The sequence below is a fragment of the Mytilus californianus genome, unplaced genomic scaffold (assembly GCF_021869535.1).
Source record: "Mytilus californianus isolate M0D057914Y unplaced genomic scaffold, xbMytCali1.0.p SCAF_2, whole genome shotgun sequence".
Lineage (NCBI taxonomy): Eukaryota > Metazoa > Mollusca > Bivalvia > Mytilida > Mytilidae > Mytilus > Mytilus californianus.
The window spans coordinates 134,450,250-134,476,768 of NW_026262668.1; the positions used below are offsets into that span (position 1 = coordinate 134,450,250).

The 26,519-nt window shown below is 32.7% G+C and overlaps 1 protein-coding gene and 1 long non-coding RNA gene across 5 annotated transcripts in view; both read right to left on the reverse strand.

Annotated features, from left to right (window-relative positions):
* Nucleotides 1-26,519, reverse strand: part of LOC127731099 (tRNA-dihydrouridine(47) synthase [NAD(P)(+)]-like) — a 47,400-nt gene that overhangs the window by 10,389 nt on the left and 10,492 nt on the right. For all 4 annotated transcript variants that reach the window (XM_052239959.1, XM_052239956.1, XM_052239957.1 and 1 more), the window contains 7 exons: nt 25,926-26,017; nt 10,280-10,953; nt 9,054-9,095; nt 6,182-6,334; nt 5,014-5,130; nt 3,845-4,021; nt 2,878-2,974 (listed from right to left, as the gene is read on the reverse strand). In XM_052239959.1, coding sequence (XP_052095919.1) covers nt 2,878-2,974; nt 3,845-4,021; nt 5,014-5,130; nt 6,182-6,334; nt 9,054-9,095; nt 10,280-10,953; nt 25,926-26,017 — 1,352 coding nt within the window. The remainder of the gene's footprint in view (nt 1-2,877; nt 2,975-3,844; nt 4,022-5,013; nt 5,131-6,181; nt 6,335-9,053; nt 9,096-10,279; nt 10,954-25,925; nt 26,018-26,519) is intronic.
* LOC127731122 (uncharacterized) lies at nt 20,925-22,767 on the reverse strand. The gene is made up of 2 exons (XR_007995498.1): nt 21,723-22,767; nt 20,925-21,321 (listed from the first exon to the last, which is right to left on the reverse strand). It is a non-coding gene; the product is annotated as an uncharacterized LOC127731122 (long non-coding RNA).

Below are 26,519 nucleotides of genomic sequence, written 5' to 3' on the forward strand. Positions count from 1 at the left end.
AAAAACAAACATAAGTATTTCGTTGGTTTTTCTTTTTGAAATTGAAAGTAAAGTTAAGTTAAGTTACATTTAATATAGGAAATAATTTTTCCACCTCCGGCAGTGAGAATCGAACACGCGATCTTTCCGCCTTTGGTTTGTTCAGCATACCCCTGCACCACTGGCATCGTTAGGAATATATTGAAATTTAAGTACTTAAGTCTACTACTCAAGACGTGAAAAAAAAAAAACATATGAAGATCCTCACCCAGCTTGTTTTCTTTTAGAAATTATGTGTTCAGATGATATATTTTTGATGCCAAATGGCCAAATGCAAGATTTTTGCGCAAATATAGCAGGAATCCAGTTCTTAGTCTGTCTTGTTTCCATTGACATATACATTTTCCTTCATTTAAACAAAAGTGTTTTCAACTTTATCATACCCAAACACCTACGAAACCATGTTTTGTTACATCTATTTCAACTTTGCTAAAAAAATTCAGGACATTTCAGTGGTTTTTGTCTCTTTTACGATTAAATCTTTAAGAAATGACTACGGATTTTTAGCGCATTTCAAGTTTGTGATTGCGCTGGTACACTAAAAATTACATTTTTAACTAGTGTACAAGTTAGAACTGTTACTTTAATACCATTCTTCAGAAACTCACTGCACAGTTATTGAAAAAAGTCATAATTCCCCCAAAAAGGACAGTTTTCTATGCACTTCTTTTTGAAAATATTCTTCAAAATCCGAAGAAACAAAAATGTTTTTTACAGAAAAAACACATGTCAGTAAGAGGCGAATTAACTATAAACTGATAATGATAGAAGTTTGATGCACATTCAACCATATTGCTGGTATTCTGAGGATTAATTTGAGCCCTTAACCATATCTGTACGTCAGCAAATGACAATGGAACAAGACTAAATGCCCCAAAAATATCTTAAAATTTGCTTCACCGGTAAGCTGTACCGGTGTGAAAGGGAAAGGGTTAATTGGCTTAATTGGCTTAACCCTTTCCCTTTCAGGCATTTTAGACCTTTACTTATCGAAAAGACACTATCAAAGTTCAATTGAATACTGCATTCGAACCAATGGTCATGCACATGCCATGTTGGGCTCATATGAAAGATAATTGGTCAAATATTTCAGAAAATTACGTTTAAAGATAATTCGTCCTTTTTGGGTCACGTGGGATGTTTCGAAAAGTCACGTGACTTTTGGAGAAAATGTGGAAAAATACGAAATCCTTGGGACAAAAGTCGTGTAGAGACATATTGTTGCGCTAATAGGGTAAGGTTTTGGTGGAAACACAATGCCCCAAGTCTGTTAAAGACATACAAGTTAACATATTGGTATTAAAAGGGGAAATACGTGCTATATGCCTTGAAATCTCGATGTCCGTAACATTCAAAATAACTGATTTCAGACGCTCTTTTCGTCCAATTACAAACTCGGACACTAGTTTTTTGTCTAAATCGTTTTCAGTCAAGCAGTAACCTAAATTTTGTTTTTCTAAGGGAAAATTCATTGAATTACTAATGATAACTTGATGTGGCGCACCCTGGACCAAACCCGATGAAGTAAATGGGGGAAAAAAAGGGGGGGGGGGGGGGCAATTTGGCACACAAATTCTTTAAAAAACAAACATAAGTATTTCGTTGGTTTTTCTTTTTGAAATTGAAAGTAAAGTTAAGTTAAGTTACATTTAATATAGGAAATAATTTTTCCACCTCCGGCAGTGAGAATCGAACACGCGATCTTTCCGCCTTTGGTTTGTTCAGCATACCCCTGCACCACTGGCATCGTTAGGAATATATTGAAATTTAAGTACTTAAGTCTACTACTCAAAACGTGAAAAAAAAAAAACATATGAAGATCCTCACCCAGCTTGTTTTCTTTTAGAAATTATGTGTTCAGATGATATATTTTTGATGCCAAATGGCCAAATGCAAGATTTTTGCGCAAATATAGCAGGAATCCAGTTCTTAGTCTGTCTTGTTTCCATTGACATATACATTTTCCTTCATTTAAACAAAAGTGTTTTCAACTTTATCATACCCAAACACCTACGAAACCATGTTTTGTTACATCTATTTCAACTTTGCTAAAAAAATTCAGGACATTTCAGTGGTTTTTGTCTCTTTTACGATTAAATCTTTAAGAAATGACTACGGATTTTTAGCGCATTTCAAGTTTGTGATTGCGCTGGTACACTAAAAATTACATTTTTAACTAGTGTACAAGTTAGAACTGTTACTTTAATACCATTCTTCAGAAACTCACTGCACAGTTATTGAAAAAAGTCATAATTCCCCCAAAAAGGACAGTTTTCTATGCACTTCTTTTTGAAAATATTCTTCAAAATCCGAAGAAACAAAAATGTTTTTTACAGAAAAAACACATGTCAGTAAGAGGCGAATTAACTATAAACTGATAATGATAGAAGTTTGATGCACATTCAACCATATTGCTGGTATTCTGAGGATTAATTTGAGCCCTTAACCATATCTGTACGTCAGCAAATGACAATGGAACAAGACTAAATGCCCCAAAAATATCTTAAAATTTGCTTCACCGGTAAGCTGTACCGGTGTGAAAGGGAAAGGGTTAATATTCTTTAACAATAGAATGTGATTAAAACTTTCAGCTGATTTTTACAGAGTTATCTCCCTGTAGCATTACATATCACCTTAAGTAAGATGAAAAAGATCATAAAACTGCTTCTTTTCAGTAAAAACTCTGTACCCACTATCAGACATGCAAAACATCTGTGCCAATATTGAACTTCTGAGCTTCAGTAACTTACACAACATTCAGTATAGTACAACTTTCAATATGACCAATACATTTTGTTTACATGTCAGTAATAAACTAAATCATGTAATATTCCATACCAAAGACAGGCATTGGTTTAGCTAACTCTGCACACTGATCTATGTAATCCCAGTCTGCTGATTTGGTGTATCTTTGTTCTCTGGATCTTCCATGTATCTAATGTGAGTATACAAAACAGAGGGCCCTGTTTACTTTGTCTTAGGATTGTATTATGCACTGAGCTATGCTTAAATTTAATTATCAATATAAAAACAAGAAAAAAAGAAGTGTGTAATGATTATATTTCACACGGCTATAAGTTAAAAAAAATCTATTTCATTTCAATGTATTCATGACAGTTTATTATAATATCTTACTAGAAAATGTCACGCCTTTCATTTAGGTAATTCAAGAAAATGCTATTTGCTTACAAACTGAATAAATATGATTTTCAAATATCATCAAAGTAAAACTAACCAAACGAAAAGTAAAGGTAATGCTGAAAACACCAAACATCAAGACTGCATGACTACCATGTACAATAATTTACAAAAAATCACATTAGAAGCCAAAATGTTGGTTTGAATTTGATCTATCTTATCCAAAATCACCAGGTTTAAAGTTTACCGTAACATTCAAAATCAGTTGAATGAAGTTGAATGAAGTTGAAGGCTTAACTAATGTTTTTATCAAAAAGACTTGATATTTTAGCAAATCATAAGCCAAATCATCAAGACTGCATGACTATTATGTGCAATTTAAATGAATTCATGATAGAAGCCCAAATGTTGGTTAGATGTTTAAAGTTAATAGAGTGCCACTATCAACCCATCGTTCTGCCTCTGAAGAAGGTCCATGAAGGACCCAATCAGGTCAGGCTATGAATCATCACCAGTGGCTGTTAATAATGTGTTTTCTGTATTCCCTATCTTTTTATTTGCCATAACTATTTCCCACTGATATACATTATTGAAAGCTCCATTGGAGTTTTTGTGTTTAGAGACCTCAGTATTTTCTCTCCATTAAAACTAACCAAATGATACTTACTGTAACCATAGACACATCCCAGTCACGAAGTTTAGGAACAAGATGATGGGCAATACTCTTGTTGTCCATAATTCCAGTTCTCATCTTTACAGTTAGTGGTATATCTAAGACAGATTTCATACTTCTAACAATCTGTTCAAATTTATTTGTCTTTCCCATCAATGCACAACCTTCTCCCTGTAAAATCATAGATAGAATTATAAAATGTCCTGTCTGACAAATCAAAAAGTATTAACTGCAAAAAAATTAAACAGGATTAAAATTCAAAATCTGCTTTAAGAGTTATCTGATATTAACCTACAGGCAGTTAAATTTCTTAACAGAAATCAAAAGTGCATTCATTATATAAGTGCAAAGCAACAATCATATCATGTGAAATACAATCAAATAAGTCTTTCATGTAATGAAAACCATAAAACTAATCTAGCGATACGATTGTTTTGCATTCTGCCATTTCAATAAATTTGTTATTACAAAATTAAACAAGAGGCTCTCAAGAGCCTGAATCGCTCACCTGTATTTCAGAGGAAAAGATTTTTAAATGTTAGCAAACTTGATGAACAAATTGTTTATAATTGTCTTTAAAGGGCAATAACTGCTTAAGGGGTCAATTGACAATTTTGGTCATATTAACTTTTTTGTAGATCTTACATTGCTGAACATTATTGCTGCTTACAGTTTATATATATCTATAATAATATTCAAAATAATAACAAAAAACTGCAAAATTTTGTTAAAACTACCAATTCGGTGGCAGCAACCCAACAATTGTTCGATTCGTCTGATAATTTCAGGGCCGATAGATCTTGACCAATTAAACAATTTTACCCCATGTCACATTTGCTCTAAAAGATTTAGTTTTTGAGATATAAGCCAAAAACTGCATTTGACCCCTATGTTCTATTTTTAGCCATGGTGGCCATGTTTGTCGATGGATCAAAACTTCGGATACAATTTATAAACTAGATACCCTAAGGAACATTTAGTTAAAGTTTGAAGGTATTTGGCCCAGTAGTTTCAGAGGAGAAGATTTTTGAAATAGTTTATGACGACAGACGACGACCACAGACGACGACGACGCCAAGTGATGGCATAAGCTCACATGGGGCCCTTTGGGCCCCGGTGAGCTAAAAACACATAAAGAACAACTGATCAAAAGAATGCATTACCTTTTTATAAAGTAGATCTATAGGACATCCACAATTCAGGTCTACAAAATCTGCCACAAGCTGGTCATTAATTAGTTGTGCACATCTAGTTAAAGTATCAGACCATCCTCCACAAATCTATAATCAGATGTTTCAGTTATTAATAAATCACCATATTCTATTGTTTGACATTTTTTCCGTTCTGGATAAATAAAAGTTGTTTTGAACGATTTTATAATTTCAGATATATTTGGGTAAATCAAAGGGTGAATCATAATAAATTTGAAAGATTTCATGTTACACGTTATAGTAATTTAAATATGAAGAAAATTATGAGGATCTACATTTATTTTTTTTTTAGTTTAACATATAAATCATAAATAACTAGGGACAAGAAATAAGAATGAAATATTTGTCACTGAAATTTATCCAAAGAATGTAATGGAAAGAAACCTTTTATTTTGACCTTGTGAGTTATACAGGATTGGTACTTTGTGTCTTTACTCTTTTTGTTATTTTCTGTGTGTGTGTTGATCTTATTAAGCAAGCCCTTTTTCAGATTTTTATAGTTTGTTCTTATGAAGTGCTGTAACACTATTTCACAGGTTAAGAAAGGGATAACAAACACATTTAATCATTCTTCATGTAACTGTGTCAGGTCTGGAGCCTGTACTTCAGTAGTTGTCTAAAGGTTGCTGCCATATTTGTTTTCAGCATGAATCAGTCTGTTGTTTTCTCTTTTGAATTTTTTTTACATTTTGTCATATTGGTGCCTTCTTTAGCTAATTATACTTTATGGGTTTTGCTCATTGTTGAAGGTCATAAAGTGACCTATAGTTTTTTAAATCCTTGACGTTCTGTCACTGGTGGACAGTTGTCTCATTGGCAATCATACCACATCTCTTTATTTTTATATTGTAATCAAATTGTACTGTTTTTACCTTTTTTTCTTTAGAATTTAAACATTTTTTTTATTGTTAATTAATCTATACATGAATAGGTCTTTAGATCTAAGTCTTTTTAAATTCACCGTCTAACCCAAGAATAATTAATATCATGGGAAACTACAAGTATACAAATTACACCTTCAGACTCATATCATTCATATCAATAAATATATCTTTCATCAGTAAGGGCCAATATGACATTTTATAACACAATATATCAGTTGCTATCATAAGAGGTGTACCTGAATACCAAACAGATCTTCTGACTTATGTCTTTTGAGTAAAGCCCATTCTGACATTTGACCTTGTAGTATATTGGTTGCCATTGCCATTTCACTACAAGTTATATCAGCTCCATATGTCTTACAAATTCTTCTGAATGGAAGGTTTCCCACCTTAAATAAAACATTCAAAAGACATTAGTATACATGATGTTTAACATTCACAAACAAAACGCATGTTATAATGCTTTTTCTAGGAAAGCGTAAGATACTAATAAATGATCATATTTTCAATAATTGAAAAATGGTCATATTGAGTTAAAATTAAATATTTGCACTGACATTTTTTAATAAGTTGGATTTCAGTTCTGATAACATCTTTAAAAGACAACCTCACATTAATAATACAAATATAAATGATAAACAAGAATGTGTCCATAGTACATGGATGCCCCACTCGCACTATCATTTTCTATGTTCAGTGGACCGTGAAATTGGGGTCAAAACTCTAATTGGCAATAAAATTAGAAAGATCATACCATAGGGAACATGTGTACTAAGTTTCAAGTTGATTGGACTTAAACTTCATCAAAAACTACCTTGACCAAAAACTTTAACCTGAAGCGGGACAGATGGACGACGGACGAACGAAAGAACGAATGCACGCACAGACTGAAAAACATAATGCCCCTCTACTATCGTAGGTGGGGCATAAAAACAATTACTGCAACTTTGAACTTTTAATCTTTAAATGTATTTGAAAAAAAAAAAACGTACAAAGCTTCTTCATACAATTCAATAACGGGTGCACAATTTAAATATGCACAAGTAAGCAACCTTTTTGTGAAGCTTCAGGGATCTGGGTTGAAAATATATGATGAATTGATTATACAAATTAAGTACTAACTTTTTCCCAACCGCCCATCCAACATCACAATACTATAACACGGTCAAAAACATCAAAATAATTCGTAAAGGGTTCCGCAGAATCCTGTGTTTCGCCTGCGATTGCTGCTGTCTGTGTAAAAGTGTAATATTGACTTAACTAGAGCCTGTGTCGCTCACCTTGGTCTATGTGCATATTTAGCAAAGGACACAGATGGATTCATGACAAAATTGTGTTTTGGTGATGGTGATGTGTTTGTAGATCTTACTTTACTGAACATTCTTTGCTGCTTACAATTATCTCTATCTATAATGAACTTGGCCCAGTAGTTACAGTGGAAAATATTTTGAAAAAAATTTACAAAAATTTACAAAATTTATGAAAATTGTAAAAAATTGACTATAAAGGGCAATAACTCCTTAAGGGTTCAATTGACAATTTTGGTCATGTTGACTTATTTGTAGATCGTACTTTGCTGTACATTATTGCTGTTTACAGTTTATCTCTATCTATAATAATATTCAAGATAATAACCAAAAGCTGCAAAATTTTCTTAAAATTACCAATTCAGGGGCAGCAACCCAACAACGTATTGCCTGATTGGTCTGAAAATTTGAGGGCAGATAGATCTTGACCTAATGAACAATTTTATCCCGTCAGATTTGCTCTAAATGCTTTGGTTTCAGAGATATGAGCCAAAAACTGCATTTTACCCTATGTACTATTTTTTAGCCATGTCGGCCATCTTAGTTGGTTGGCCGGGTCACAGGACACATTTTTAAAACTAGATACCCCAATGATGATTGTGGCCAAGTTTGGTTTAATTTGGCCAAGTAGTTTCAGAGGAGAAGATTTTTGTAAAAGTTAACGACGACGGACGCCAAGTGATGAGAAAAGCGGGCAGGGTCGTCGGACACATTTTTAAAACTAGATACCCTAATGATGATTGTGGACAAGTTTGGTTAAATTTGTCTTAGTAGTTTCAGAGGAGAAGATTTTTGTAAAAGATTACAAAAATTTACGAAAAATGGTTAAAAATTGACTATAAAGGGCAATAACTCCTTAAGGGGTCAACTGACCATTTTGGTCATGTTGACTTATTTGTAGATCTTACTTTGCTGCCAGGTGAGCTAAAAAGTGAGTCCATTTATCAGTAAAATACAGAATTTAAAAAAAATTCAAACTTTTTCTTTAGATGCTATTTCTTGGTCTTAAAAATTAGCTTCTGTCCAAGTTTCACAACAAACCATGAAGGTTTACAAATTTATCTGGTAAAAAAAATTAAATCCCACTGTCTGTAAATGTTAACTGTAAAAAACTAATATAAAGATAAGGAGATGAGGTATGATTGCCAATGAGACAACTATCCACCAAGTCCATCTATCAGAAAAATACAGAAAAATAAAATAATTTTCAAAATTTTGCTCTGGATACTGTATTTTGGTCATTAACAAGGTTCTGTCCAAATTTCATAAAATTCCATGATTGATTGATTGATTGGTGATTGCTTTACGCCTCATCAGCACAAAAAGGCTATCTTGCATCGAGTAAAACTCCATGAAGGTTTGACAAAGTTATTGATGACTGAAAAACTTAAACCTCAGACTGAATCTGAATGTTAACTGTAAAAAAAAAACTAGGCCCATTTCTCAATAAAATACAGAAAAATGAAAATATTTTCAGTATTTGCTATGGATACTGTATTTTGGTCTTAAACAAGCTTCTGTCCAAATTTCATAAAATTCCATGAAGGTTTGATGAAGTTATTAATGTCTATAAAAACTTTGACCACAGACTGTACCTAGACATGCTAAATGTTGACACTGCAGTCGCTGACGATGGAATCTAGAATCACTTTGTCATGCTTTTTCGACATAAATGTTGCAGGCTCGACAATGACATATAATGTATCACAAATGGATATATCTATCTCTGAATATTTTGAATTATTGATGATGTCTTTTTGGCCAACACATGAACTAGACCTAGATATATATGTATACTTACTGTGGTAAGTGGAGCTAGGTATAATTTGTTGGAAAAATCTATCTGTAATAAAACAATGAAGAAAATTATACACTTTAGACTGTAAAATGGTGTAGAATGAATTAATCTGTCAATAACTGTTTTCACCACATTGTGTTGTATAGAATCACTTCTAGTGGGTTTTTTTTACAAGGTATTATGTTCAATATTTTTTTCTGATGTAAACAATTGTTTGAATAATTGTGTGAAAGTCTTTTTTTAGTTCAATTTGAAAGTTCTGTTTATGGCCAGGCCTTATAAGATGTTTCAATTGTTTCCCTTTTTGTGAAACTGATCTTGATGGTATAGATGAGAAGTGCTCTATATTTAACCCTGAGTAATAAAAAAGGGTGGGTAGAGGGATGACTGAGATAATTGCAAATTCAGTAGTCCTTTCTCTTTGTATCTAAAACTCCTCCTGAATCATGGATTTAAATAACACTTTTTTCTTTGAATTTTTGAACCTGAAGAATTTTGTGATGTCCCCATTGTAAACATGAACCTTTACCTTGCTTACATTATGAGGTATACAATTTTTTCTTAACTGCATGATGATTTCAATGAAACAATAAATGTCCTGTACTTATGATTTAGTCTTTTATTTCTATATCTAAATGAAGATTTCAGGATTCCTAAAGCAAAACATTGCCTTTTTATCATGATTAAATGAATGAAGGAACAAGAGGAAACAAAGGGAATGGATTTATCTGTTCACATTTGTATTGAAATCTGCTTGTCAAAATTCATATACTGTAAATTCAGAAATTTGTGTGATGTTTTTATCATTGTGAAGACTGAAAAGGGACAAAAACAAAATGCACTTTTTGTTTTGATGGAATTAATTTTTGTATGCAGTATCTACTCTAATTGTAATAATTAATTTCGTATTATGTTCACTTTTCAACAATTTCAAAAATAAATGTGTGAAACTATTTATGAATTTACAGTACATCCCTACATGTAACAATTATTGAATTAATTTACAGTACATGTAACAATTATTAAATTATTTTCGACTTATGAGTTTGAATGTCCCTCTGGTATCTTTCGCCTCTCTTTTTCTAACACATTGTCAATAATTCTTAAATTTTACTATTACATCTTGCAGTTAAAAATTTAAAGTAACTCAACTGTAAAATGTTAAACAAAAAATTTGTATACATATTTTTCTCCTCCGTAAATCTACTGAAGTAATATATTATACATACAAGTTTCTTTTCCTGACTTCTTAATTTGATTGGTACTCCATCAGTATCACAGATAGTAGGTAATTGTTGAGATGAATTAGATCCATTATTTACTGTAGACTGAGAGGGATTCAAACTGTCACCATCCTTATCAGATGTGGTTACCTTGTCAGTATTCTGAGTTACCCCCCTTTTGTTTTCTTGGGATGCTACTCTTTCTTGACACCATCGCTTTATTTGTCTCTCTGAATCATTAGCCTTTGAAAAGTCATACTTTTTCTTCCACAATTTAACTTGTAAATCTTTTTCTAACACATTTACTGTAGATTTTACTTTTGACATCTTTTCATACAATTCAGTATTAATCTTGTTTTTTGGTTCTTCTGATATGTGCATTTTACCAAAACGACAAGCAAGTCCATAATGGCATTTACCAAATGTTAAAAAATTATGACATTCTGGTCCTATATCTGGAGGCTTCTTATCCAGGAATTCTTTTATATTATGACTAAATTTACATTTATCACCAAAATTACAATGCCTTTCATGTAAAACAGCAGGACATAATTTCTCTCCAGCTTCCACCCTGCTATTGACAGGCCTGTGTTTGTTTCTTCCTTTCAATTTAATCTTTTTAGGTGGTGAAGTGTTGTCATCATCTGTCTTACTATCTACAGTGCCATCCACATTTTTCCCTGTATTTTAAATAAAATAATTAGACCAGAACTCTATACTACTTATCAATGTTCACTGTGATAATTTTTCAATTTTCCCAAATACATTTTAACTCCTCAGCCATTTCACTAAGTAATGCATTGCAATATTTTACACATTAACCTTCTTGTTTTGATTATTTCAAAAGATACATCTTACTTTAATAATGAAACTGACAAAGTCTATATACTGTACTAAAATATTTATATGGAAATCTCTACACATATTCTATAAATAATTCTAGGATTTTAAAAGCAAACTTTTTTTTTATGTTTATATCTCAAAAGCAAGCACACTAGATCTGTCAAATTTTCATCATACAGTATTGTATATCATTTTTTTTTAATCTATTAAATGTTGTTGTTTTATTTATATCAGTATTATGGACTTCAGACATAAGTCAGGTATGTCAAGATCATTTAAAGGGAAATCACACTATTGTTTATACGCATCGCTCTCGGCGCCGCTATAGTGTCGTAACCGTATTATGACGTCGCCGTTTTCGAGTCAGTCGTAAAGGTCGCCGATTTCTAAAATGGCGGCCCGCTCGAATGGACGTTTCACGAAAGCAGGAGAAAGCAAACGACGTATTGATTTAAGTGTAAAAATGAAAATGCTATACGAAACGGACAATTTGTTGGAAGCTGAAAGCAATTAACCAAGACAGTTAAACTCATGTATCTGGATACCGGGAGAGAGGTGCGTTTTTGAACCATATGAAATGGACAAACAGCTAAAAGCAGGTTGTGTAGACTGTGGTATGCCACTTCAGTTTACAAACGTAACCGAAGAAACAAAGTGTGGTCTAGGGTGCATTCTGTATGTGGCATGTTCTTGTGGTGTGATAAATAAAATCTACTCCGGAAAGGTCCATCATGATGCAAAAAAACAGAAGACAAGACCAATATTTGATGTAAATTCGAAAGCAGCAGTAGGTAAGATAAATCGGTAAACGAAATGAGTGATTCAAATTTTTAAAATAATGTTAATACTTTTCCTATACTCTTCACAAAACAAAAAATGTTGTCTTATTGGCACTTATGCCACATCTTTTTATTTCTAATAAGAGTAGAAAAAAAATCAGAATAAAAAGCTCAACAAAAATGCAACTAGCTGTTCCTTTGTCCCAACAAACAGTTTATTTATAAATCACATACTATGTATTAATGATACTAGAAAAACTGACCATCAAAGTATTGGTCTATGAATAACCTAGTTTTTTCAACTATTCCCTAAATATTACATTGTCAAAAGTTGTCACAGATACCAGTATATTTTGAATTCGTACGTTGTGCAATATGACGTCATTTTTATCATTATGACGTTATCGCATCAACCCATCCAACTTATCACTGCAAAGGAAAAGCAGGTGCTTCCTACCTTTTTGTGTATTGAATTGTATAGCATAATTTAATGTACAAATTAAAACATAGAACATTTTGTAATTGATATAATAACAATGTCGAAGCATACCTATGACAAATAATAACATATAATGACAATGATATTTCTTTGTTCATTGAACAGATAGTATAAACGTGTCTTTTTCACTATACATTATCTACAGATTTTATATATTTTGTGAATGCAAACATTAACAATATTATTTGAGATGACCTTAACGTACATTCTTCAATTTTTCATTAAAAATTAGGTTGCGCCACAGCATTTTTGAAAGAAAAATAAATTTTTACAAATTACTGAAACATTTTGTGTACATTACGGCTATTCTACACCCTATACCTTTTTAAAATAAAAAAAGAATGTGACCTCCGACGCGTAAACTGAGGATTAATACTTCATGGGCATGTGTCCTTCTAGTGACCGTCAATTTTCATTGGGTTGGGTCTTTCAACTCAGGTGCTCCAGACTAGTGTGAAAAAGCCGGCGATTTTCGGAGTGAGACTTTAATTGTTTTCCAACATAGGACCGATCCCAATATTTTCATGTGGCTTCCTTGAGTTGATATTTACATACGCCCTACAGATTTTTTTGCTGTTTTTCTACTTCTAAGGGCGCTACCATTTAAATTTTATGGGGTGGCTAGGATGAAAATTTTGTCCTGCATTTTTTTTTTAGTTGTAATCTCTGTCCTGCCTTTTTATTTTGAACTCCATTCGGTCCTGCCTTTTTTCATTATTTTATCCTGATTTTCTTTTACATAAATTGTCATCCTGCCTTTTTTTTTTTTTTTTTGCCAAGTTGCTCATGCTGCCATTTTTTTTTACTCAAAACTCCTATCCTGCCTATTTTTTTCAATTTCATCCCAAAAATCAAATGGTAGCTCCCTAAGAGATCTCAGTAAAATAGCGTAAAAATCGTTCAAAAGCTAAAAAACAACAACGTATCAATTTTTTACTATTTTTGTACTTTATTAACGAACCACAAAATATTGGAAAGAAGTTGTCTAGAAGATTTTAGTACTATTTGCGATCTGAGTTATCCGATGTTGCTATTTATTTAACGCACAGAGTGATAACATTTCTTTCAGTATCTATCTCCTTCATTTCTGAATAGTAAATGTGAACTAACAATTGAAAATATTCGATTTCCCCGGACATTTAAAACACGTTTTTCGCTGTTCACTGCTTCTACTTTCTTAAAAACAAGAGTGCACACACTGAAATGTCTCGCCTTCTTTACTAATCATTGATATTATGTTGATAGTCCTAAATTTAAAGCTTTACTACAAGTATCACATAAACTTAACATGATCCAAGAAAATGAGGTCAAGGTCATACAAACCAAACAATAAATACATGTACACCTTACAATCATTCAATACACTAAATATAGTTGACCTATTGTTTATAGTTTCTGAGAAACAGACTAAGACATCATAAAATATTTCCATACACCAAATAAAGTTGACTTATTGCATATAGTATTAGAAAAAAAAAACAAAACTCAAAAACTAAACTTTGACCACTGAACCATGAAAATGAGGTCAATGTCCGATGACACCTACCAGCTAGACGCGTACACCTTACAATCATTCAATACACCAACTATAGTAGACCTATTGCATACAGTATAAGAAAAACAGACCAAAACACAAAAACTTAACCATAACAACTGAACCATGAAAATGAGGTCAAGGTCAGATGACACATGCCAGTTGGACATGTACACCTTACAGTCCTTCCATAAACCAAATATACTAGACCTATTAATTATAGTATCTGAGATATGGACTTGACCACCTAAACTTAACCTTGTTCACTGATCCATGAAATGAGGTCAAGGTCAAGTGAAAACTGTCTGATGGGCATGATGACCTTGCAAGGTACGCACATACCAAATATAGTTATCCTATCACTCATAATAAGAGAGAAATTAACTTTACAAAAAACCTTAACTTTTTTTCATCTAGTCACTGAACCATGCAAATGAGGTCAAGGACAATGGACATGTGACAGACGGAAACTTCGTAACATAACGCATCTATATGAAAAGTATGAAGCATCAAGGTCTTCCACCTTCTAAAATGTAAAGCTTTTAAGAAGTTATAGCTTACGCCGCTGCCGCCGGATAACTATCCCTATGTCGAGCTTTCTACGACAAAAGTCGCAGGCTCGACAAAAACATAATCGTTGTTCGGTTTTTTCTAAAAAAGAAACCTGCGTCTGTATACCTAATTTTCCCGAGAACAATAATTCCTTCTTTGTGATGAATAGTTTTAAATACAGATCAATAAGGGGTGTTTTCCAAATCGGCCCAGGTATTATCCCCAAAAAAACCAATATCAACCCTCGAATAAGTCTCGAGCTGATATTGGTCGAGGGATGTCATCCGGAATGATATGGAAATGGAGATGCATTAATCTTTGATAATTTTATCATAATACTACCGATGCACTAACGCAACCAGGTTAATAACCACATAACAGTCCCACCATGCGACGTAGCATAGGGCTGATATGGGTTATCTGATTGGGTTTTAAGTTATTGATAGTTTGCTTCCGCTCATTACACATATATATAGTAATCTAGCATAGCAATGCAAGTATAATTTTCACCGAATAATAAACTTTTTCTACAGCGTGTGTATTTTGACATGATTATGTATGCATATCATATCAAAATTTCCTAAGACTTGATAATTACTTTTATAGCTATGTATGACACTGGTCTGGGACCTACAGAAGTCAACAGATATTTAGCCAATTTAAATATAAATGGGATGTCACAATCAGCTTTCAAGAAAAGAGAAAAAGAAGTGTACGAGCCTATAAGAAAAGTTGCACAAAATTCACTAGATACCTCTTTAGAGGAGGAGAAGAGCAAATCTCCAGTAATAGAAGATAGGTATGTACGTGTATCAAGTTTACAACCACATGCACTTAAACTAAGTAACGACATAAACGTTACCAATTTCGGATTTTGACAAGTGGTGTCTCATCAGTAATGCTCGCCAATATGTGAAAACAAAAACACTTTTATAACTGTTGACGAAAAAATCAAATAAAAAAGGACATTAAGTATAGCTAAATCTGAATAAGGATAAATAGTTAAACTTTCAAATGTGTTAAAACTCAAGAATATTATTAGTGCTCATTCGTTCTTATTTTGCACTCAATGTCACATTGATTTGCTCAAGTGGGTTAAGAATCCAGCGCCCACTCATTCTTCTTTGCATTCAACTGTCCTTTTCATTGGCACAAATGTACTCGGCTTAGCGAATAATTTGGGTCTGTTTAAAGCTTACTAAGCGGTGTGAGACAGGGCTCCGCGTTGAATGCCGTACCTTAGCCTATATAATTGCTTACATCGACGACATTTTGTCTTGGAGATAGATGGAGATATGTCTCATTGGCAATCATACCACATCTTCTTATTTTATTAAAGACAAATATATTACAGTTTGCTTTTCTTTTAAAATCCATGTTAGATGAAATAAAAACAACCCACTCCACAGAACAAACGTTAATATGATATTCATGGGACAGGGTGGTTTTTTATTTTATTTATGTTTTTCCTCTTATTGACAGCTTTGATAGTCAGGATTATGAGTTTTTCATTTATTTGTAGTGAAAATGGTGAAGATGTTAGTCTGGTAACCGTCAAGTATGATATGGGGTGGCAAAAGAGAGGATCTGGTAGAAAATACGACTCCAAATCAGGCGTTGGAACTTTGATCGGCGACCAAACAGGAAAGGTTGTAGGAAGGGGCATTCGTTCAAGCGATTGCAGAGTTTGTACCTTTTGGGAAGCAAAAAATGTAGAGCCACAGGGACACAAATGCACCCGCAATTGGTTTGGTTCGGCTAAGGGAATGGAACCAGACGTTGGTGCAAGACTTATGGAGGACATTGAAACAAAAAATTGTCAGGTTTTGACTGTCATTATTGATGACGACACTACAACCATGGCTCGCATAAGACGTACAATCCAACATCCTATAAAGAAATTGAGTGATACAAATCATATTAAATCACAATTTAACAACAAATTGTGGAACTTGAAGAATACTTTTAAAAATGATTTGACTAAACCTGCAATTACCCATCTAATAGGTGTTTTTCTTTTGCTCTTTACTCAAACAAAAATGATCCGGAATCCATGGGTAATGACTTAAAAGCTATTGTACCTCATCTATATAAAGAACATGATCTTTGCAATCAGAAATGGTGTTCATACAAAAGAAATCCTAATAAGTACAGACCCACTGTATCTCTTAATAGCCTGCCTCTTCGCCAAAAACTTGCTGAAATCATTGGGGAATACACCTCCGGTGACAATATTGAGAAAATATCCCCCTGTGCATCAACAAAAGAGGTAGAATCTTTTCATAGCATGCTAGCAAACAAAGCACCAAAGGCGAAACATTTGTGCTCATCATCAAGTTTGGAATGTCGGGTTGACTGCACTGTTGCTCAAAAAAATATATCATATGGATATATATCACAGGTATATGAAGAGTGTGGTCTTTCCCCAGGTAAAATAACCGAAAAATCGTCCGAAAACTTGCGGTTAAAAGAAAATACCAAAATGATTACAAGAATTCAGCAGTAAATAAACGGAGAAAATTATTTCGAAAACAGATTATAAAAGAAAAGGAAACAGTAGTGGAGATGAGGGAAGGTGACACGTACAAAAAATCTATTGATTTAGAACACCCGACCCTAATAGACATTGATTTTATATCTGATCCAGTTACAACCCCTTCGTTAGACACATTTGACGTCAATATTGATAATATGTCAATTGTTTACTTTGACTTAGAAACAACATCACTAGCAAATGATTGTGATATCATTCAAATTTCAGCTATTGAAAAGTCTTAGGAATTTAATCAGTACATTACTCCATCGCATTGTATAATTAGACAGGCATCATCGGTCACAGGACTATCAGTATGGAACAACATACTTGTACATTATTGTCAGCGGGTAGATCAATGCATTCCAGAAAAAGCATTTTCAAAATTTTATATGCTGGCTAGAGAAATTCCCCTCTCAGATTATTTTAGTTGGACATAATTGCCGTCGTTTTGATGCCCCAAGACTAATTAGATCTCTTTCACAATACAATTTGAGCACATCATTTCAAAAGAAAGTAATCGGCTTTATGGATACACTATCTTTTTTCAGGAAAAAGTATCCGGATCTGAAGTGCCACAAGCAGGAATTTTTGGCTGAAAATTTGTTACAAAAACAATACCAGGCACACAATGCTTCTGAAGATGTAAAAATATTACAATCTATTCTAAACTTTGCAAAACCTTCAGAATCAGAGATATCAGAAAATTCATTTAGTACAGAATCTCTAATTAGAAATATTGTTTATGTCAAACAGACAAACCAAAGATATTCAACACTGCAAGGGCTTGTGGATAAAAAAATAATAACAAAATGTATGGCAAAAAAAATAGCTGAGAGTGGTCTTGATATGGCTCAACTGTTAGCAGCGTATCGTCGCGATGCAGTATGTGGGATTCAGCGTGTATTTTCTGAAGAAAAAAAATTGACAATAGACCAAGAGTAACAGCATGCAAGCGTATAGCTTCCGGAATCTGTAGTTTTCTGTCCAACGGAGAAATGTAAATAAGAACAATGAGTTTAGACTGTCAGTTTTCTCATATCACATGAAACGTCAATACTTTAGTCTTCTATACTACATGTATAAATAATTCATCAAAAATTTAATTGCATATTATTATTTATTCGGCTCAGCCTGTCGATTTAGTAAAAAGCAGGGTCAAAATTCATTTTTCGATATGTTCTAGTTCTGAATATGCATTTAACTTGCCACTGGTATTCCTTCAAACTACATGTCAATTAGATAACTGTGGTCCTAACTAATATCGTGGATCTACAGGGGACCGTACGGCCTTCAACAACAACAAAAATATTTGGCTTTACATGTCTCCAACAAGACAAATATTTAACACAAACACACATATATTTATGAAGAGGAACCTGATGTTCAGTGGTTGCCGTTTGTTGATGTGGTTCATAAATGTTTCTCGTTCTCGTTTTTCATATAGATTAGATCGTTGGTTTTCCTGTTTGAATGGTTTTACATTAGTCATTTTTGGAGTCCTTTATAGCTTGCTGTTAGGTGTTAGCCAAGGCTCCGTGTTGAAGACCGTACTTTGACCTATAATGGTTTACTTTTATAAATTGTGACTTGAACGGAGAGTTGTCGCATTGGCACTCATACCACATCTTCTTATATCTACTTACAGAGTACTGCTAAACTGTAACCATCACATTAAGGTCCGTCTTGTGAAAGAGTATTCGACTCATAGATAAATGTTTTTGTGATTATATGCGTGTACTATATGCCACTGAAAGTTTATCAAAAACCAAGAAAAGAACCAAAAATAAACCAAAAATAAATAGTTCAGATGTAGGTTCATGTTCAGATCACTCACTGTGATCACTTGCCTGTCAACAGGGATAAAGGGAGATCGTCGCATCCGATCATGTCTGAAAAGGACAACCAGTGTTTCAATACAAAAGTAGCTGGTTCTCTCTGGATACATTGGTTCTTTAAAAGACAAAATGGCCAACGTGATATAGCAGAGAGTGCTGAAAGTGGCACACACAATCAATCAGTTATTTTAAAATTACTTCTAGACGTTTACCTACCATAGATCATTATTGGCAAAAAAAGTATATATACCAGCTGAAACATACATGTGATGAAAAAATATACATTCAAAGAAAAAGAGGTGCACCAACAGAAATAGAAACTGCAATCTTACTCTTAATTTTATCGATTCTCAGAATGTTAACTCTTACCAGAATTTTCACTTTAACTCATAGTATAAATCGGAAGTTTCTAAGTGTAACTTGAGCTTTAACGAGAACTCTTATTCAACTTATATTTCAACTCAAAGTAAAACTCGAACTTTAACTCAAAATGTAACTGGAACTGGAACTTAATCTGTTTATTACATATCAATATGGCGATGTGTATACTATTGTCCAGTGGCGGTTCCATAATTTTTTATAAGATGGGGACTACTGACTGTCCAGTTATGCGTCAGTGATCCCCTATATAATCAACCAAATTTTTCCCACAAAAAGGGGTGGGCGGGCCCTGTCCCCCGCCCTTTGCTTAATCCGCCTCTGTTGTCAGTGTGTGTTTACATTTATCAGATGTATTGTATTGCATAACATACCAAAGTTGATCGATTAATCGAACGGTAATAACAAATAAGAAATCATAAAGCTTTAATACCCAGACGATGAACATTGAACAATATTACAATGTATGTACAATGAATATGAAACGATGCATGTGTAGATGATCGAACTCGGTAAATATTGGTTGCCACAATTCGAATAAATTATGCAGCGTTATGTAAGTACGGAAATTTTAACCAATTGTAAGATCCTTTCGAAAATAGTGTCATTAAGGTTTTTTCAACGTGCTGAGTTTGTGGCATTTTTTTACACAGCATTTCAGGTTTTATCTTCCCGGTGCGAATGGACAAGGCAGTGAAATTATTCTGCCTGCAATCAAAAAGGAACGCGTTACTTTTCAGCGGATACACTGCAAGCCGAAAATAATTTCTATAATATGGCATAAGGCAATCATTCGTTTTCCTCATATAACAAATGCAATTAAATAAAAATGAGATGACTTCATCTTTGACAATTTCTTTATAATAAACTGTTACTTTATGTTTGTTTAACGATTCGATAGATTGATAAAAATATTAATGAATAATCAAAATACCTTAAAAAATGTTCAAACATGATATTATAGTTTGTAGTGAAAAATTTTGACTCAACTCAATGCAAGCGTTGCACAAAATGCTGCTATACCAGCAACGTCGTTCTATAACGTTAAAAGAAAAGACATATTTCCCGCCAAAATTCGATAATGTGATAATTTCCTTTTTAGCTGTTTTAAAACATCGGTGACCCCCTTTTTTATTTGTGCTTTTAAAATCTTCCCTGAAGCTACAACTTATGCAGAAGTTTGAAGGAAAAAAACATTAGTAGATTTTTTTTATTTTGAGAAAAATCTAGAATAAATAGCAATTAAAATGGCGGGAAATATAATAAAATGCTTCGCTGGGGCGCAGCTTGATACGACCGCAGAGGTCGAACCCTGAACAGTTGGGGCAATTATGGACACAACATTCAAGCTTGATACAGCTCTGAATTTGGATTGTTATTAAATATTTGACATAGCATAGGTTTCTGACACAGAAAGAATGTGGTCTAAGAACTTGAATTTTTTTAATTTACCTATTATGGTCCAATGTCCAAAATCAAAATACATGGTTAGATTCAGCATATCAAAGAACCCCATATATTCAATTTTTGTTAAAATCAAACAAAGTTAAATTTTGGACCCCAACTTGGACAAACTTGAAAACTTGGCCCATAATCAAAAATCTAAACACATGTTTAGATTCAGCATATCAAAGAACCCCAAGAATTCAATTTTTGCTAAAATCAAACTATGTTTAATTTTGGACCCTTTGGACCTTAATGTAGACCAATTTAAAAAACGGGACTTAAAATTAAAAATCTAAATACACGGTTAGATTTGGAATATCAAAGAACCCCAATAATTCAATTTTTGATGAAAACAAACAAAGTTTAATTTTGGACCCTTTTGACCTCAATATGAACCAATTTGATAGCGGGGCCCACAAATAAAAAATCTAAATTCATGGTTAGATTCAGCATATCAAAGAACCCCATATATTCAATTTTTGTTGAAATCAAAAAAAGTTTAATTTTGGACCCCAACTTGGACCAACTTGAAAACTGGGCCCATAATAAAAAATCTAAACACATGTTTAGATTCAGCATATCAAAGAACCCCAAGAATTCAATTTTTGTTAAAATCAAACTAAGTTTAATTTTGGACCCTTTGGACCTCAATGAAGACCAATTTAAAAAAAAACGGGACCCAAATTAAAAATCTAAAAACACGGTTAGATTTGGCATATCAAAGAACCCCAATAATTCAATTTTTGATGAAATCAAACAAAGTTTAATTTTGGACCCTTTTGACCTCAATATGAACCAATTTGATAGCAGGGCCCACAAATAAAAAATCTAAATTCATGGTTAGATTCAGCATATCAAAGAACCCCATATATTCAATTTTTGTTGAAATCAAAAAAAGTTTAATTTTGGACCCCAACTTGGACCAACTTGAAAACTGGGCCCATAATCAAAAATCTAAACACATGTTTAGATTCAGCATATCAAAGAAACCCCAAGGATTCAATTTTTGTTAAAATCAAACTAAGTTTAATTTTGGACCCTTTGGACCTCAATGAAGACCAATTTAAAAAAACGGGACCCAAATTAAAAATCTAAAAACACGGTTAGATTTGGCATATCAAAGAACCCCAATAATTCAATTTTTGATGAAATCAAACAAAGTTTAATTTTGGACCCCAATTTGGACCAACTTGAAAACTGGGCCCATAATCAAAAATCTAAATACATGTTTAGATTCAGCATATCAAAGAACCCCATATATTCAATTTTTGTTGAAATCAAACAAAGTTTAAATACTGGACCCTATCTAGGACCAACTTGAAAACTGGGCCCATAATCAAAAATCTAAACACATGTTTAGATTCAGCATATCAAAAAACCCCAAGAATTCAATTTTTGTTAAAATCAAACTAAGTTTAATTTTGGACCCTTTGGACCTTAATGTAGGCCAATTTAAAAAACAGGACCCAAAATTAAAAATCTAAATACACGGTTAGATTTGGAATATCAAAGAACCCTAATAATTCAATTTTAGATGAAATCAAACAAAGTTTAATTTTGGACACTTTTGACCTCAATATGAACCAATTTGATAAAGGGGTCCACAAATAAAAAATCTAAATACATGGTTAGATTCAGCATATCAAAGAACCCCATATATTCAATTTTTGTTGAAATCAAACAAAGTTTAATTTTGGACCCCAATTTGGACCAACTTGAAAACTGGGCCAAAAATCAAAAATCTAAATACATGTTTAGATTCAGCATATCAAAGAACCTCATATATTCAATTTTTGCTAAAATCAAACAAAGTTTAATTTTGGACCCTTTGGACCTTAATGTAGACCAATTTGAAAACTGGACCCAAAATTAAAAATCTAAATACACTGTTAGATTCGGCATAACAAATAAATAAATGTGATCAAAGATTTTACAAATCTAATGCGCCATACTGTGCAATTAAAGATTACTTCTTGAAATTTTTCAATATTTGAAATTTGAAAAAAAAATAAAATTTGAAGAATAATTCTTTTTAATTTCTGAAATCTGAAATGAGAAAAAATTGACCCCCCACAATTTCTTTTTATCCCCCTCCCCCTTTTTTCCCCCAAAAAATTCTTTCCCTCAAGATATGGTCAAAATCTCAATTCAAATTTCCAATGGAGTTGGCAACCATAATTACCCATTTAAATTTACCATAGTGATAACTTAATCTATTTTATAATAGAATTAAAAATATAGTGTCAAATCTTTCATATGGATTTTTTTGTAAAAAAAAAGATGCAACATTTGCAGATATTTTTACTGGTCTTCCTTTATAAATATGCATTTCTTTAAACATAATTTAAAAGCAGTGTAAGGGAAGTAACCAAAACGTTGTATTTGGATTACCTCCCTTACACTGTTTTAAATTATCTTTATTATTCATTAACCATTACTTTATACATAATTTAAAAGCAGTGTAAGGGAGATAATTTCAATGATGTATTTGATTTATCTCCCTTACACTGCTTTAAATTATGTTTTGTACTAAAGTATTTGTCCATTAACCAGGACAACCTTGTTTTTCCCCCTTTTTTGCCCCTAATTCCTAAACGGTTTGAGCCATAACCCCCCAAAGCAAATCCTAACCATCCCTTTGTGGTATGGAAACTTGTAGTATAATTTCAGAGAGATCCATACACCGTTCCACAGTTATTGTCTGGAAACTAGAAAATGCTTATTTTTGGCCCCTTTTTGGCCCCTAATTCCTTAACTATTGGTACCATAACCCCCAAAATCAATCCCAACCTTCCTTTTGTGGTATTTAACCTTATGGTCAAATTTCAAAAAGATCCATTCACTTAAACTAAAGTTAGAGTGCGAAAACCAATGTGTATTCGGACGACGACGACGACGACGCCAACGTCATACCAATATACGACCACAAATTTTTTTTGCGGTCGTATAAAAAGGCCTTGAAAAATAAGGAAATTGAGACAAATAAATGTTTTTAAGGTACCAGTTACATTTGACTGATTTTATTATCACAGTTAAACATCTTTTTTTTAATAATTTTGCATTTTTTAAGCAAATTAGAGCGCTATTTTTATATTTTGATTAAACGCGATTCTTTAAGTTTTGATGACGTCATATCTCGAAAACAACATCGGTGACCCCAATTTTTTTTCCGCCAAAAATTTCATAATAAGTATGATCTATCTACATGCAAAATTTCAATGAATTATTATTAGTAGTATAAATAGTGTGATTTCCCTTTAAGGCATCTGGTAATGAGATATACATTATCCTGCAATCGACCTTTCTACTATACTAATACAGGTGTACAGATAACACGAAGCGATATACGTATACAAGACGTATATAGTCTCCTGGTATCCTGCTTCTGTTGCGATTGAACGGTTATGTCAAATTACTGTTTACGTCACAGTTCAATTTGGGGTCCTCATTGTGGTCCGCGTGTAAGTCATGTAGATTTCTTTCAAAAACATATTCAACGATTGGGATGGAAAAAAAAATGTACAAAATTAATTGCAGGATAAAGACAATAACTGTTTAGTGTCTTTAAATATCAGCTGTATTTGTACTCGACTCAAAACAGGAGTAATAGCTCGCTGAAGCTTGCATTACACCTGCTTCTTAGCCTCATACAAATACAGCTGATATTTAAAGACACTAAACAATTACTGTCTATATATCCAGTTCTTCTTCCTTAACAAAGCTGTATACAGTTTGTTTACACTGTCACAGTCAATAGATCAGCATCCTAATTCTGGTATTCTTGACCTTTGCTACAGAGTCAGAGAAACCATCTCAAAGAATGCTCACAATTATTGAAAGCAAGCTCAATTGCTGAAATTAAATAATGTCATCCTACACTTAAACTAATGAAAAACAAAAGAAAGGTCTGGTAAGGGCTTATTTTGGCCTAAAATTTGAAATACATCTGATGAAAGATTTTTGAAATTTTACAAACACTTTAGTGTCTTCTTCAGTCGATTCAATTAGTTTATGTAAAATATTTGAACTGATTTGGTCATTAAAGATGCCCAAATTCAAGCTTGAATATGAAAAATCTATCAAATATGCCACAAAACTTCACTTTTCAGATGGTTTTTGTCTAAAATGGAAGTGGATGCATTCGTGTTCAGTCTCAACCTTTATATATGTTATGCATTATCAAAAACAACATATATTTAAATATTAAGACTGAACACAAGTGCGGCCACTTCCATTTTAGACAAAAACCGTCTAAAAATAAGCACAAATGCTAAAATTGTGAAGATTTCTGTAATTTTGCATGAATTAATGATGGTAGTACCTAATGCATGTGCATTGCATTGTCAAAAACAGCCCATATTTATGTAACAAAAGTATTATACTTTCCAATAAATAGCTAAAAGTTTACATTTTTAACAATTTTTTGAAATGCTACATTTTGGGGCCAAAAAGGGGTCTTACCGGTCCTACTCCTTTATATAGGAACTACTTTTAATGTTTGTACAAACTTGTGTTTAAAGGGAATATTGGTCATATTTAGGTAATTTTCTGTACTGTTTCTCTACTACATACATATATATTAACTAAGGAACATGTCATAGACAAATTAACTAAGGAACATGTCATAGACAAATTAACTAAGGAACATGTCATAGACAAATTAACTATGGAACATGTCATAGACAAATTAACTATGGAACATGTCATAGACAAATTAACTATGGAACATGTCATGGACAAATTAACTATGGAACATGTCATGGACAAATTAACTATGGAACATGTCATAGACAAATTAACTAAGGAACATGTCATAGACAAATTAACTAAGGAACATGTCATAGACAAATTAACTAAGGAACATGTCATAGACAAATTAACTAAGGAACATGTCATAGACAAATTAACTATGGAACATGTCATAGACAAATTAACTAAGGAACATGTCATAGACAAATTAACTAAGGAACATGTCATAGACAAATTAACTAAGGAACATGTCATAGACAAATTAACTAAGGAACATGTCATAGACAAATTAACAGTTACTGACCAGATAATCATTCCAAAACACCCAAATACAAATATGTGTGGGTTTTTTTTCTTTCTCTAAATTTGTTTTAGATAAACCAATAGTTATAGAAAGGAACATCCAGAATAAGTCATTGTGTCAGCATCCTATTGCCATAATAAAATACATTGTAGTGATATTTATATTGTTTGTATGATAAATGTTTATAATCTCCTTACTTTTCAGTGATTCTGATTCCTCCAGTTTGGCCTTTGTTGCTGCAGATAAATATTCTACTGACACTTCTGGCTTGTAATCTTGTACTATATATCTAAATTAGATAAAATATATAAGTAATTTTGATATGATATATTTCCTATAATCACAATGTACTGTTTCATTATAACCTACTTGTACTGTACACTGTCTATATTTGATTAATTGTTGTTTGCCTAATACACTCCTTTAATATTTATCTGACTTATACTTTTCCCAAAAGGTGAAAAGTTCAATCTTAAATATTTAAAATGCTAGTTTGAGTACATAAATGACTGTTTCTGTCTGCTGTGAGTTACTGTTTGTGTTTGAAAATGTGTAATATATCATGTGACTTACTTACTGATCCTGTTTGATTTGACTAACACCCATGTATGGTGTGACTAAGTTACTGTTCCTGACAGATTTGCACATCTGATATATATCATGTGACTTAGTTACTGTCCCTGTTTGATTTGACTAACAATCATGCATGGTGTGACTTAGTTACTGTTCCTGTCAGATTTGACTAACAATCATGTATGGTGTGACTAAGTTACTGTTCCTGTTATATTTGA